Here is a 16,805-nt window from a genome sequence, read left to right on the forward strand (position 1 = left end):
CTCAGCCTTCTATTTTCATACTGCATACAGCAACTTATTAACCAAACCTGCCCTTACTAATATAGCCATTTATATGTCTAATGTTAGTTATTGTTACACTCGCAAACACAACATAAAAAGAAAGATCACACTGTTGACAATGGATTATTTATGTTGTTATAAACACTGTTTACATCACTATTTATACATCTAAACATTAAATACATTATTTATGATATTATTTACACATTTTTGTGTCACACATACTGTTCTATTTATTGAGAACCACCGGACTATTCCACCATATATGTGTGTGTATGTGTGTGTGTACCTGAGTATGTTACATATAGTCAAATTAAACAATGTTGAAACATATTGTCTGTGCTCACATGATCAAAATTCTGAACATCAAAACTGAACATCAGCATCAAGGAAAAAAAACAAAACACAAACTTACATACACCAGCACTGACATCACATAGTATGTAAAGGACAAATTTCTACTCTTCTCTGTAGCACAGTGTCCCACAAACAGATACCATAGTTTTCCAACCACATGACTATCGAGCCACTTGTGTAAGGCTCAAGCTTTTCAACCAACTGAGGATTCTATTAACTATATATATATATATATATATATATATATATAGTCGAGCAAATGAGCTGTCAGGCAAATGAGTGTCAGTCATTTGAGTTGTCAGGCAAATGAAGTAGACCCATATATATATATATATATATATATATATATATATATATATATATATATATGTGTGTGTGTGTGTGTGTGTGTGTGTATAGTACATCACATGCATATGGGACTCAGAACATGTATCATAGCTTGTGATGTAGGGTAGGAAACAAGTTTTGTGTTGAGTGGCAGTGCTACAGGTCATGATACTTGTTTTCTGTCCCTGTATTTTATATTATATATCTCTAATTACTGACACCACAAAATTGTCCATTTATCCATTTTTTATTATTTAATAATCAAGGCATTTCTACATACCTACAAAAGAAAAAGGAGCAATCCAGAGTAAGCAGTACATTAATAAGATAAGTCTGCAGTAATCAATTCTACCCACACAATCTCTAGTCAATGCACATAACACATGAGATGGTCACAAGAAAGTTAAAAAAAAAACTCATCTTATATTCATATTGCACTTAGCAAAAAGCATTGAAAACTCCATGTTAAATACTACCCCATGAAGTCCTGCACCTATTTGCTTCTAAGAGGGGCAAGCATCTAACCAATCCCTCAGCAAAAGCCATCCATAATAACTAATTCATGTAACTTCTGTACCTGCACACAAACTGTCTCTCCAATTGTTGAACCAGCTTAGATCAACAAATCACAGAAGAGCATCAATGATAGTAAAATAAAGGCATACATGCATACATGAATGAAAGAATAAATATACAAAACTGGTCCACTTTAAAATTTACAGATACATTTCAGAATGGGAAAAAGGCATTAACCCCTTCTGTCCTCATTTGATTACTGTGAACTTCTAGCAAGTTTTCGAACCCAAAACAAAAAAGTAATACAATAAAATAAAACAAAAATCCTCCATGAAACTGACATCCCAAGTGATCAAAAAAGACACAATATATATATATATATATATATATATATATATATATATATATATATATATATATATATATATATATATATATATATATATATATAAAGTTTCACTTTACAATCCCGAAATACTGAAATATCGAAATTCAGTATCTCGAGACTGTAAAGCTGAAAACTTCAAAACTCAAAACCGTGAAATTCAAAATCACGACTGCCCACATATACACTCTACACACAAAAAAAGCATGCATACACCTTCCTCCCTGCACTACAAATTAATAAAACACATACAAACACAAATAAACAAACGCGCGGACCCTAAATATAACCAGGGGGGCAATCCTCTCTTCACCCCCCATGTGGGAGTCTGCACCCCCCACAACCCCTCTACTTATATATACTAACTCCGAGGTCGCACTAAAAAAACAAACACACAAAAACCACCACTACACATTTTACACTCCCTTTGCACAAACATACAAATACCACCACTCTCAACACTTACACACTCACAATCTTACCTACCTACCCTAACCCACACCTCAAAACTCCAAACACACACACTAAAATCCCTACCCAAAACCCCTAGTAAAACATAACTTTATTGAATCTCCAGCTACATCCACATACCATACCGCACATCACAAATACAGGGAATCCCATGTCACGTACGTGCCTATACCACCACAGATTCGACATTTCCGCATTCAGCATTTCTGCATTTGGCATTCTGCACTTTTGCACAAGTACTGTTTTGATACTTCGGTCTCGAGCTACTGACGTTCGATATTTCAAAAGTGAAACCATATATATAAATAAATAAATATATATACACATGCACACACACACACACACACACACACACACACACACACACACACACACACACACACACACAAAAACACATTAAATTTAATTTAGAAATGTAATGCTTAGTATAGTTTTAAGGGTAACAAGAGTCGTCTAGTGTTATTATTTGCTCTATATTGCTTTTGTTTACTGATGACTGTAGAATGTTAGGGTAACTTTCTAGTACTAAGTTACCTTAACATTCTACAGCCATCGGTAACTTCAGAATAAGGATTAGCCATTGATGATATGGGCAGAGTGGTAATAAAGGGCTGATCGTTCAGGAAGGATGAAGATGGTAAAATAGGTGGCACTGTGGATCAGGTATGTACTTTTACTGCTCACTGCTATAAGGACATAGGTAAACATTTGTGGGAAGAGTATACACACTTCAAAAAACCAATAGCAGAAGGCAAAGACTCAATCCTTAACATGGCCATTAGTGATGATTGCAGTGTCCCGCCACTCTTCTTAGCCATAAAGGGGCCTTACTGACATTGTCTAGATAATGTGGTAATAAAGATCTCATGGTGCTGGAGTAGAGAAAGTAATGGGGATCAATGACTGGCAGTTTACAAAGGAATTTTCCATTTCAAGTTAATAATGTTTATAATTCTTTCACCTCTTCTTTCAGACACTAAACATGCCACAATTGATGAACTAAGATCGAACAACAGTGAAGTTTCTCAGAAATTGTTGCAAGAAATTTGCAGTGCATATGTTACTGGTAAGGCATTTTGTATACATTTCTTTAATTAAAAAAATAGGTCTATTTTGTGTTTGTTGTCAGCCCCCCTGCCGAATTCCAGCTGTGTGTGTAACTACCCACCCATCATATTCACTCACTGCCCTAATTCTTTCATTTCCCACTCATGACATATCATCTAGGTTGATTCCCTCTCTCTGAAAGAGAATGTCTTGTAGGGTCCTGCAGTTAGTTCACCATCTGCATTAGAAGATTAGACACAGTACTATTACTGGTGAGAGTGCATTTAATAGTATGTGACACAGTACCGTTACTGGTGAGAGTGCATTTAACGATACGTGACAGTACTGCTACTGGTGAAACTACATTTAACAGTATGTGGCAGAGTACTGTTACTGGTGAGAGTGAATGTAACAGTATCTGACACAGTACTGTTACTGGTGAGAGGGCATTTATCAGTATGTGACAAAGTAATCTTACTGGTGAGAGTGCATTTAACAGTGTGTGACACAGTACTGTTGCTAGTGAGATTGCATTTAACAGTATGTGACACAGTACCGTTACCGGTAAGAGTGCATTTAACAGTATGTGATAGTACTTTTACTTGTGAGCGTGCATTTAGCAGTATGTGACACAGTACTGTTGCTGCTTAGAGTGCATTTAACAGTATATGACACAGTACTGTTGCTGGTGAGAGTGCATTTAACATACGTGGCACAGTACTGTTACTGGTGAGAGTGCATTTAACAGTATATGACACAGTACTGTTACTAGTGAGTGTGCATTTAACAGTATCTATCAGTACTGTTACTAGTGAGAGTGCATTTAACAGTATGTGACACAGTACTGTTACTGGTGAAAGTGCATATAATAGTATGTGACACAGTACTGTTACTGGTGAGAGGGCATTTATCAGTATGTGACAAAGTAATGTTACTGGTGAGAAGGCATTTATCAGTATGTGATGCAGTACTATTGCTGATGAGAGTGAATTTAACAATATGTGACACAGTACAGTTGCTGATGAGAGTGCATTTAACAGTATGAGACACAGTACTGTTGCTGGTGAAATTGCATTTAACAGTATGTGAAACAGTACTGTTGCTGGTGATAGTGCATTTAACAGTATGTGACACAGTACAGTTGCTGATGAGAGTGCATATAACAGTATCTGACACAGTACTGCTGCTGGTGAGAGTGCGTTTAACAGTATGTGACACAGTACTGTGGCTGTTGAGAGTGCATTTAACAGTATGAGACACAGTACTGTTGCTGGTGAGAGTGTATTTAACAGTATGTGACACAGTACATTTGCTGATGAGAGTGCATTTAACAGTATATGACACAGTACTGTTGCTGGTGAGAGCGCATTTGACAGTATGTGACACAGTACTGTTCCTGGTGAGAGTGCATTTAACAGTATGTGATACAGTAGTGTTACTCATGAGAGTGACTTTAACAGCATGTGACAGTACTGTTACTGGTGAGACTGCATTTAACAGAATGTATCTAAGAGCCCCTGATAATGAGCATACAGTTATGTCCATCTGCTCACTCTATTTTTGTGTTTATTGTCAGCCCCCCTGCTGAATTCCAACTGTGTGTAACTACCCACCCACCATATTCACTCACTGCCCTAATCCTTTAATTTCCCACTCATGACATATCATCTAGGTTGATTCCCTCTCTCCGAAAGTGAATATCTTGTAGGGTCCTGCACTTGGTTCACCATCTGTATTAGAAGATTAGACACAGTACTGTTACTGGTGAGAGTGCATTTAATAGTATGTGGCACAGTACCGTTACTGATGAGAGTGCATTTAATGATATGTGACAGTACTGTTATTGGTAAGACTGCATTTAACAGCATGTGGCACAGTACTGTTACTGGTGAGAGTGCATGTAACAGTATGTAACACAGTACTGTTACTGGTGAGAGGGCATTTAGCAGTATGTGACACAGTACTGTTACTGGTGATAGGGCATTTATCAGTATGTGACAAAGTACTGTTACTGTTGAGAGTGCATTTAATAGTATGTGACACAGTACTGTTGCTGGTGAGAGTGGATTTAATATTATGTGACACAATACTGTTGCTGGTGAGAGTGCATTTAGCTGTATGTGACAGTACTGTTACTGGGGAAAGTGCATTTTATAGTATGTGCCACAGCACTCTTGCTGGTGAGATTGCATTTAACAGTATGTGACACAGTACTGTTGCTGGTGAGACTACATTTAACAGTATGTGACACAGTACTTTTGCTGGTGAGTTCATTTAACAGTATGTGACAGTACTGTTACTGGTGAGAGTACATTTAACATTATGTATCAAAGAGTACCTGATAATGAGCATATCCATCTACTCACTCTATGCTTCTATCCATGTGTGAATTACAGTAGCTGCATGCGTCCATTGAGGTAGGTTGGTCTCCCAGCAGTACTTCCCTGTATACTTTCTAAAAGCAATCACTACAGTGCAAACATTTCTAACCTGCCTCCCACCCCCATTATTTAAATGATCAAACCCTTGGTCATGCATACCTATCCTTCTAGTATAACCTTCTAACCAAGAATGCTTGCTTAACCAGATTGCTAATGTCATAGATATCAGTGCAATTTCTCTTTAATGGGTTACTTTATTTTTCCATCATTTAAGTGTTTTATGAGATATTTATAGATTGCCACTTTCAATTCATTAATTTTTGGATTGTCCATCTGCAGAAGAACATTCTTTTTTTTTTACTTTGCTCCAATGATTTACTGATGTTTGTTTTTACACAATAAATCCACAACATGTGATAATGTAATGACAAATAAGCAACAGTTTACCATACCTACCCCACCACCCAACGTAGTACCAGAGACTGTCATGTACTTGACTTTCAGTGGGATATTATTTAGAAGAATTAGAAGACATCATGCATTTGTGCGTTGGAATCACAGAGAGTGCCATTCTGATTTTTAAAACATCCACAGTCAAATGCAGTTTTCACTTAACTGAATGTGAAGTGCAATACGTGTTTCCATCAGCTCTGTTTGTAAGGTGACTGGTGCTCCCTTAAACCCCTCTTCTTCCCTTTTGAGCAGGCTTGGTTGGAGATTAAATTGGTAATATCTTCTGACAATTGCTCAGTTTAAGATGCACAAAATCACCCAGCTTCATTCTTGCCCTACAGATATCCATACACACACTTCCAAATAAATACATAAGTACACACACACACACACGCACACACGCACACACGCACACACACACACACACACACACACACACACACACACACACACACACACACACCTCAGCTCACAATTCCCTACTTCCCCCAATGCAACAACCCAAGCAGAGACACACACTCATCACCATACCTCTCAACCTCTTAATGCAAGAAATCTGGACAAAACCTAAAATAACGGGAAGACAAAGGACCAAGAATAGGGATAGATTTTAAATGTTGCTCTCATAAACTTAGAAAGTTGCTAGAGCAACAGGATTTGTGTTAGCATGCATTTTCTGAAGAATATGGAGTCTGAAATGTATTTCTATCCTCCATAATTAGCCAGAAAACCACATTTTATGAGATACAGACCAAACATATATGGCAAACATCTGGACATACTTCTAAAATCTTTTTAGTTGAGAGGTATGACACAAACAGACACCACCCACCTTCATTCTTGCTCCTACAGACATGCACACAAATTTCCACATGCATACATAAACTAACATACACACTCACCCAGCTTCATTCTTGCCCCTACAGAGATGTACAAATGCAGACACACATACCCACTGCAAAATCTGTCCTACTTCTTTTTATCCCATTCTCCCCATCCACCCCCATCCCCATACTTCTCAACCTCTTAAAGCAAGAAATCTAGACAAAGCTACAAAGAATGCGGTGGGGGGCAAAAATAGGGAACTTCAAATATTGCTCTTACAAACTTAGAAAGTTGATAGAATAAGAGGTTTTACATTAGCATGAATTTTCAGAAGGATATAGGTTCATAGATACTAGACTAACTGCCCTTATGGGCCATGTTAAGACCAGCCAGTTACCCCATGTAAAAATCAAACCCTGCAACTTGTGTCTGTAAGGAAAATACGTTGACCATTATGCCAACTTCCACCCAATATGAAGCCTGAAAATCAAATGTCTGCCATTATTTTCTGACTACAGTCCTCGATGATTTATAGGTCATTTGCCAGAAAACTATAATTTTATGAGAAATGGCCCAAAAATATTAGTAAACATCTGGACAATCTGTGAAAATCTGGACAGTTGAGAGCTATGTCTCCCCTCTCCTCTCCATCTCTTCCCCCCTTGTATCTCACTCCAGCTTTCTCTCTCTCAGTCACAGTTATAGACACACACACACACACACACACACACACACACACACACACACACACACACACACACACACACACGCACACACACGTATACCTAATCTCTGAAATGCGAATAAACCCACCAATTAATTCATATTGCTCGCATCCTAAAACACTCCCCAGTTTTGGCTCGTTGAAGTCCTCCATTCCTTTGCTCTTCTGACTCTGACCAGGTCCAGTTTGCCAGGTGACACAACATGAAAACACACGTTACAGCAGAAAAACACCAATCAGATGTCAGTAAACTGGAGTGGACTTACTCTACGGGGTATGCAAACAGACAAAATAGTAACAGCAAAACTCCATACAATTCCAGACAAGACTTGAATGGACCACCGGCATGAATACAAACTTACCGTCACTAATTGGGACTTGGGTATCAGGATCAGGAAACTGGAATACCACCTCCAGGTACACAGCAGCTAACAACAAGTAAGAGAGGGGAAACAATTGATTGCAGTTATATTTAAAGGAAATTAAGCAGCCTGCCAAATACAACTGCCACCAGTAATACTGAAGACCAGTCAGATGTTCTTTGTGTTTCACTGTTGCAGTCATCACACTTGGGTTATCCTGCCAGGAGGAGAATCGGCCTGAATACCAGAGGCTTAGTATTTCTGTGTCAGTTGCTGTCGCTCCAGGACTGACATCAGGTCATCAGTGGTACAAAATCAGGCAGCCAATTCCATTACATCAGTCTTTCTTACCAAGGAGCCCAAAGCAGAAGCAGTTTGCATGAATGCCGGTCAGCCACTACCTGAGTTTTCATTTTCAAATTAAAGTTGAAGTCTTCTAAAGCTAAATACCCCATTGGGGATCCTTTTTTCTTGCTCTGACCGATGTCAGAAAAAGTTAACAATTGTCTTGCCTGTGGAAAGCAAATACTACACTGAGAGTTCCAGTCTTATTGCATCATCTGTTTAGGCCCAGACCATGACATCCTTCACTATCGCTTTTGTGCTTTGTTCAACGCTAGAACTATATGTCATCGGGCCCTTATTGTAACTAAATATTTTTGCTCTCAGTCCTCATATTCTGATATGGCTTTGGTAAGCCATCCGACTATTGATCTTCTGAAAAAAATGTAAGGATAAAGACAGAGACAGACCGCACAGGTCCAAAACTGCCAACGATGCTTCTGTTAAGCTAGTCATCAGTTCTCTGGTCCTCAGTGAGGCGCTTTTGCAGCCCCTGATGCCTGCTTCTGTGGATTCGCAGGTCACTACCAAGACCCGTTTGGAGTTTGATATGCTGCAAAACTCTTCTTCGACTAAGGATCCTGTGGATGTCTCTACCTTGGATGGGTCCAGAGCCACTGAGCAGGCACCAGCTTCTGAGGAAGTTCTTCACACTACCAATACTCGACACAAACTGATGGCTTCTTTTGCATCTTCAGTTCTTTCTAAAACTACCGAGTTTCTAAGGCCCAGGGTATGAACTTCGCCTAAAAACAGCGACCCAAGCCCAGGCACCTGCTTCTATGCCTCAATCTCAAATGCTTAAACTGCCAGAAGACCTTATTATGCTTATTAGGGGAAGCCAGGCTACCCCTTCCAAAAGAAAAAGAGACTTGTCCCCAATAGTTTTATCTGAACAGGATTCCAATGACTCTGAGGTTTCTGAATATGAAGACATGCAACCCCTCTCTGCTTATGAGGATTCTGATGCAGAGGAATCCATGCCTTCTGCCTCTCCTCCCATGGATTTTTCATTTGGTAAAACCTTACATACTTTAAGGGAGCATTTCTCTCAGGACTATCCTCAGTCAAAAAAGAGGCTTAGGGAATTCTTAGATTTACCACAGCACAGACCTTTAGCCATTCCTGCTGTCTTGGATGCTGTGGATGATGTTTTTATGGAATCCAGTTTGACTCCTGACACCCTCCCTCCTGCTCCCAGGAAACCTGACAGGTACTACAGAGTCCCGGACTCTCACAAATTTCTTTTCAAAAAATCCTACTGCTGACCCAGAGGTCATCTCCCAAGGACCTAAAGGAATTAAAGCAACCTCAGCTAAGAATCCCACCCCCTCAGAGAGGGATGCCTGAGCTTTAGACAGATGAGGTAAAACAGTATACACCTCTGTAACTCTTGCTATTAGAGCACTAAAATGTCAGTTTCACATGATAAAATATCTTCCTTTCCTGTTTCTGCGGAAAATAAAGAATTACAAGAGCTTATACATTCTGCAAGCCCAGTTACTAAGCACACCTTGCAATGTGGTGTTGCCTCCCTAGCAGCATCTTGCAGGGCAGCAGTCACTGGTTCTGTCCTTAGAAGGCATGCTTGGCTTAATGAACAGACCTTGCCAGACCATGTCAAATCAAAATTATTGGACGCACCATTGAACAAAGATAATTTGTTTGGCACCAAGGCAGAAGAGGTCTTAAAAAAGATGGAAGAAAAAGCTAAATCCATGCAGACAGTTAAAGACTTTTTACAGGTCCAGCCTCCAAGTTTCAATAGGCATTGGCTCTCCAAGCACTGGTCCTTTCTGGCCCCCTCCAGGCCAGCTCAGCCAAGACCCAGGGGGAAGCAGACCCCCCTGACAGCAGTCCCAGGAAATGCAGAGATCTAAGCAATGGAGTTCCTCCTCTTCAAAAACAGGGAGTGCTAAGCCACAATGACTTTACACCTCCACCCCTTACCTCTGCCCACCTGCTTGTGCCCCTAGGAGGAAAACTCTCTTTCCATACAAACAACTGGGCCTCTATTAACAATGATCAATGGGTCTCAACATAGTGTCCCAGGGATACAAATTTTATTTCCACACTCTGCAAACCCCAAAGGGTCCCCAGATCTTCCTCCAAACCAGTGGGCAGAGGCCAAAAAGCAAGTCCATTCCGTACTCTCCATGTCAAGTATTGTTTCTTCATAGTTGCATTAAAGCTTACACAATGGCAAACAAAACTGTATTGATATTTGACCTCAGTCTAGTGCAGGTCTTCTTCTTCTTCTTTCAGCTGCTCCCATTAGGGGTCACCACAGCGGATCATCTGTTTCCATTTTTCCTGTCCTCTGCATCTTGCTCTGTCACACCAACCACCTTAATGTCCTCTCTCACCACATCCATAAACCTTATCTTAGGCCTTCCTCTTTTCCTGTTACCTGGAGGCTTCATCCTTAGCATCTTTTTTTCCAATATACTCTGCATCCCTCCTCAGCGCATGTCCAAACCAATGTAATCTTGACTCTCTGGCTTTGTCTCCAAACCTTCCGACATGGGCTGACCCTCTACTATACTTATTCCTAATCCTGTCCACCCTTGTCACACCCAGTGCAAATCTTAACATCTTCAACTCTGCCACGTCAAGCTCTGACTCCTGCCTTTTTGTCAATGCCAATGTCTCCCACCCATATAACATAGCTAGTCTCACTACCCTCTTGTAGACCTTCCCATTTCACTCTTACTGGTACTCGTCTGTCACAAATCACTCCTGACACTCTTCTCCACCCACTCCATCCTACCTGTACTCTCTTCTTCACCTCTCTTCCACACTCACCATTACTTTGAACTGTTGATCCCAAGTATTTAAACTCATCCACCTTCGCCACCTCTTCTCCCTGCATCTTCACCATTCTTCTATCCTCCCTCTCATTCACACACATATATTCTGTCTTAGTCCTGCTGACCTTCATTCCTCTTCTCTCTAGAGCATATCTCCACCTCTCCAGGGTCTCCTCCACCTGTTCCCTACTCTCACTACAGATCACAATGTCATCTGCAAACATCATAGTCCACGGCGACTTCTGTCTGATCTCGTCTGTCAACCTGTCCATAACCATTGCAAATAAGAAAGGTAACTAGACATTATTTGTTGTTCATATAATATTTACTTATATCATCAAAATGTAATTTCTGTCTAAATATCTTGAAAACAAAGTAGCACAGAGAGAACCTTTTAGCCTCATATGAAAGCTTTCAGCTGCATGAACATAATGCTGCTGACAGTATATTTATAACCTGAGTGTCTGCTGAGATATTGTCAGTTGTTTATAAAATTTTTCAGAGTTAATAGTTACTTGTCATCTACACTTGTTTAGTGACCCCTATGGTTCTAGAAATATGGTCATTTGTTCAAAATGTGAGGACATAATTTGATTATATCAAAAACCCATTGAAAGTTATAGTGTAAACTTCCAGAGCTCCATTGGATGGAATAAGTTAAGTCAAATATTTTGATTGTTCTATAATTACTTTTTTCTTTACCCTTTTGTTTAACCTTTGTGATACTTTGTTATTAATTCTCACTTTCTGTATTAGTATATCCTTATTTCTGTTTGATTTTATCTTTTTTTGCCCCCTTTGCATACCCCCCAGTTGACCATTAGCTGCTCTGTACAGCTCCTCGTTTAGCTCCATTTTATTCTTAAGCAGCCCAGGTGCCAACCCACCTGGAACTGTGACCACAAAAAAATGTCATTTAAGAAGGGGGGCTCAATCAGAGTCGAATAACTGGTGGACCTCATATAAGCTGACCTGCACATCAGGGGATTTAGTAAGCCCTACTTGGGCAGAGCTACTGATGTCATGTACATCAGCACATGTAATGACAATTAACACTGTCCTTCCTTTCCGTGATGAAATGGTAATGGCAATCTGCCATGTGATTAAGGAAATTAAATATTAGGGCCCCCCCCCCTTGCTCTAGGAGAGGGAGAGCAGGCAAAAGATTCTCCCTCCCCCATACTTCTCCAGGGACCGAGATGGTAGTGGGACTCAGATTTGTTGAGTCATAATCAAGGCTTCATCCCTCTATGTCATGAAGATGGGGCTTCTGTTATATTTTAAGTGTATGATATACACCACCTCCATTAGGTAACATTTCTGACCTTGTTCTATCCTTGCCCTGGTGTTTTGATTTATCCCATACTGATTTATGTGTGTGATATTCTGTGCGTATTGTCTAGGTTTGCATTGTTCCCTGCAGGGTGTAGTTTAATTGTTACCTTGCCATCATACCTCTAAAATGTCCAGATTTTTGCCTGATATTTTTATTTATTCTCATAAAATTTTATGGCTTTCTGGCAAATTTCTGATAAATCACAGAGGACTGAAGTTAGTAAATAATGGCATACATTTGAGTTTCAGACTGTATTCTTCAGAAAATGCATGATAACACAAAACCAATTATTATAGCAATTGTTTAGGTTTATAAAAGAAATATTTATAAATCGTCCCTAATTGTGAGCCTTTCCCCCCCATTATTTTAGCTTTGCCCAGATTTCTTGCAAATGGAGGTTTGGAGGTATGCTTGCCATCTAACTGTGGCTCGCTTGGTGCCTTCATCTATTGTATTTGTTGTTATACCTTTTCTGTTTGATGCCAGGTTCAATGCTAAAGCAAGTAAAATACAGAAAGAAACTTTGGAAGATTAAAAAACAGGAAATGGAATTCAGAAATAAAAATTTCAGCACTAACATCAATGGCCATTTCAGCCTACAATGTAGTCCAGGATAAAGAACTAGTGTAAACTTGTAATCTTAAAGCTAAGGTATTTCTGGAATAAGTATTGACTGTGGAATAGAAAATGATTTACAATTCCCTTATAGACATTTGGTAGTCAGGGAAAAAACAGCAGGTCACCCCACGCTATGTTACAATGCCTGCCAGGAAAATTGGCAGGGTAGTGGAAACCACTGCTTGAAATCTGCATCCCATAGTTGTCAAATTGTAATCTGGCAAAGCAAGAGTGCGAATCTGCTGACCATGCATCACTGAACTGTTAGGTAATCAGTCTGGATTATTGGTGTCCATCTCCCAGATATGAATAACCCATCTTGAACAGATGCAGTTATGCATAACCATTGATACTAAGGGTGTGCTTCTTGTATTAAAAAAAAATACATATTGGAAGGTAATCAAATTCTTGAGGTCTGTGTCCTTGATAACTTAATTAACATACACAAACTTTCAATTAAATATGAGTAGTAAAGCAAATGGTGAGTGAGGTAAGGGCTTCTCAATAATATATTGCAATGTGTAGGTAGTATGGCTAAGTTCTTGGCATACACTTTGCAAAGAATTAGCATACGTCAGAAGCAGCACTGAGATCTGCATGATGCAGTATTCTGTCAGTAAACAGGTTCCATTCATATGCAATGTCTCCGCATAAAATGCATGCAAAACCCCCTGTGTGCATATGTGAGAGCATTATGCATGGGATGATCAGACTTCCTCAAGCAAAAGCAGCGTATTAGAAATAATTAAAATCACAACTGAGAAAGGATGTAAAGAGAATAAGTCATTGTTTGTCAACAAATAAGTGTCTGGATATTCCCTAGCTTCAGCTGAAATGTAGCAAAAGTGAATTGTTCTCTAAAGTGAATATAAAAAGCACACATGCCATACCCATTGACAGTGTCTTGAGATTCACTTTATAAAACAGTGTTCTTTATTTAAGCAGCAGTATAAGACCTCTGCCATCTGTAGTGCCAGAATTCAGTAAAGTGGTAGGTTAACCTTCAGCCAATATGTTTTTCAAATAAGCAAAAAGATTTCTGTCAAGATATACTGCAACACAACATACAGCAAAATATATGTTGGTTTGTATATGTGATGTCTGTGCAGTAGTTAGCATTGTTGCCTCATAATGTCAGGTTCACAACAGGGGATGCTTTTGTGTGTGGATTGTCCATCCCCCCCCCCAATTGTGTCTGCAAGAATTGTTGCTATGTGCAGTAGTTTCCTCGCACATCCCAAAGATTTGATGTAGGATAGCTGGTGATTATTCAAATTGCCTATACTTGTGTCTTTGGTGTGTGAGTGACTATGTCTGCATGTCCTCCAGAGAAGTTAACTAGTGTCCAGGATTAGTATATCTGATTTATGTCAACTGAGTGCCTGGATACAGCATGGCTCTCCCATGACCCTGAGGTGGATAATGTGGGCATTGGATAATGAAAAATATTAATAAATAAATAAATGAATTATCTGTATATTTTTCAACTCTTCCTCTAGACATAAATCAAGACAGGATAAGTAAAGACCTAAATGATAACTACACCACAGTTTTGAAGAAAATGAACTGGATCAAAGATGAAGTCTGTGAAGCTCCTAGCATTGGTAAGTAGTTTCATGTCTTAAAGCTTTAAAGCAACATATGAAACATTTATATAATTTAAGTATTTATGCAATCTTTTTCTAAATACCTGTTGAAAATGTAAAGCTCTCTATCACATATATTTTTTGTTTTCAATATTTCATTAATATTTTCTTTCAAAAACTATGGGGGTAATTCAATAAACCCTACACTGAGCAATTCTCCATGTAGAAATAGTGTTGTGGCCTGAACATGGAATATGACCACTGAGCGATCCAGGAAACAGGGCTGGGCGTGCATGAGTATGCGGACACCGTGCGAACATGGAGGTGTCTGCAGAATACAAATCACCTCATCTGCTAGTGAAAACCATGCAAATGAGGTGATTCTGTGATCCAGCAAGCAGAAAGGTATCCGTGTAGGTGCCGTGTCTGCAGGAAAAATATACATGGTTACTAACCGTGTACTGGACTATAAAATTGAAACAGGAGCTGTAATAGCCCAAATAAAAGGTTGTATATGTGACAGTAGCCATGGAAATGGCCAAATCTATGGCCATTGAGATGAAAAATTAATGCAATGTATGAAAAAAAAAATTTTAATACATATGCCACATTTAAGTAATGAGCAGTGGCATGCAAACATGCTATATTTGAAAAAAAAATTAAATGTGTAAAATATGAAATATAAGTTATGCAAAGTTATTGCATTATAATGGCCAGCATGCAGAGTCATACAATGGCAGGTTATAGTGGTTGCTAAGGAGATAGGCCCTGGTGTAGTGCTGTATCCAGGGTATATGCAATTAGGTGTATGTAAATGAGGCAGGTTTATTGAATCGCAAAAAGAACCACTATGTCTGTAGGTACTAACTGTGTTAGGGCTAGAACTGTATTGGTGTAGGCAGAACAGATGGGTACCATGAAAAGATGGTGAGTTATGGCATATTTCAATGGATTGGAGCTGAGTGGCACCTGTTTGCGCTCAGCTAAGCAGAGCTAAGTGGGGGGGGGTGTCTGGATTGCTAAGCTATACTTAGCCCTGCTGTGCGTGTTTTAGCAAGTTAAAGAAAAGCTAAGCATGCCCGTGTACAGGGGAGGGTCTAAACTGCTGACCAATGTTTACACCAGCTCCGCAGTTTTAAATGGAGCATCATGGGGCTTAGCAGTAGAGGAAACTGAAAAATAAAAAATAAAAGGAAATTGCCTGGAAAAGCCAATCAAGTATAAATGACTGATAAGCCCTCTTCCACTCACACTGGCCCATTCAAAACCCTCAGTAATATAGCTGGCAGGTGGAATGTTTGATAGTCAGTCAATCACACAGGCTGCATCTGCAGCACACTACTATAAAATATGCATACACCCTTCAGTCTGATTTTTCCCACATACTCTGCACCATTGGTGTACACACTTGGGAATTCTAACTGACAAAATGATAGGGGCTGCTGCTGGTTTGCTAGATCTGTACACACTACAGGTTGAGGTCAGTGATGATGATGATGCTGACAATAGGCCCACAATGAGGTAGAGAAGAGTGTTCAGGCCCAGTGTAACCTTTCAGGGGCTACATGAGCTGGAGATAGTAGAGCGCTACAGGGTGGACTATTACAGGAACTCATTGAACTCTGCCTACCTCAACTCACTCCCAGAGCCAATAGAGGGGAACCCATCCCAGTGGAAACAAAGGTATGTGAAGCCTTAAGAATACTAGCTACAGGTACTTTCAAAAGACCTACTTGGGACATCATGGGGGTCTCACAGGCATCCCCATCCAGGGTACTCTACCAGTTCCTGGATGTCATGCTAACACATGCCAGTGAGCACATTTATTTACCCAGCACACCTGAGGAAAGGACCAGCAACATGCATCTCTTCCACCATGTAACACACTAACCAGAGGTACTGGGTGTCATAGACTGCACTCATGTGCACATCAAAGCACCACCCGGTAAGGAGGGTAGAGTCTACGTCAACCACAAGGGGTATCACTCCATCAACTGCCAGGTTATGTGCAATGCCCAGCACATTATCATCAATGTGTATGCTGGCACCCTGGCAGTTATCACAACTCCCACATCTGGCATGCATCACAGCTGTACCAGGCATTTTCCAGGGGGGGACATCCCATGTGGCCATCTAGTGGGGGATGCTGGCTACGCACTGGAACCATGGATGATGACACCCATCAGAAATGCACACACACCCACAGAAGAACACCATAATGAGGAATCCACACAAACTAGGAAC

At 39.9% G+C, this 16,805-nt stretch overlaps 1 protein-coding gene across 1 annotated transcript in view; it reads left to right on the forward strand.

Annotated features, from left to right (window-relative positions):
- Nucleotides 1–16,805, forward strand: part of LOC122808676 (asialoglycoprotein receptor 1-like) — a 453,754-nt gene that overhangs the window by 295,895 nt on the left and 141,054 nt on the right. Inside the window, exons 5-6 of the mRNA XM_044079654.1 lie at nucleotides 3,051–3,143; nucleotides 14,475–14,579. Coding sequence (XP_043935589.1) covers nucleotides 3,051–3,143; nucleotides 14,475–14,579 — 198 coding nt within the window. The remainder of the gene's footprint in view (nucleotides 1–3,050; nucleotides 3,144–14,474; nucleotides 14,580–16,805) is intronic.

The sequence above is a fragment of the Protopterus annectens genome, chromosome 8.part0, assembly GCF_019279795.1.
Source record: "Protopterus annectens isolate FY-2018-M chromosome 8.part0, PAN1.0, whole genome shotgun sequence".
Lineage (NCBI taxonomy): Eukaryota > Metazoa > Chordata > Ceratodontiformes > Protopteridae > Protopterus > Protopterus annectens.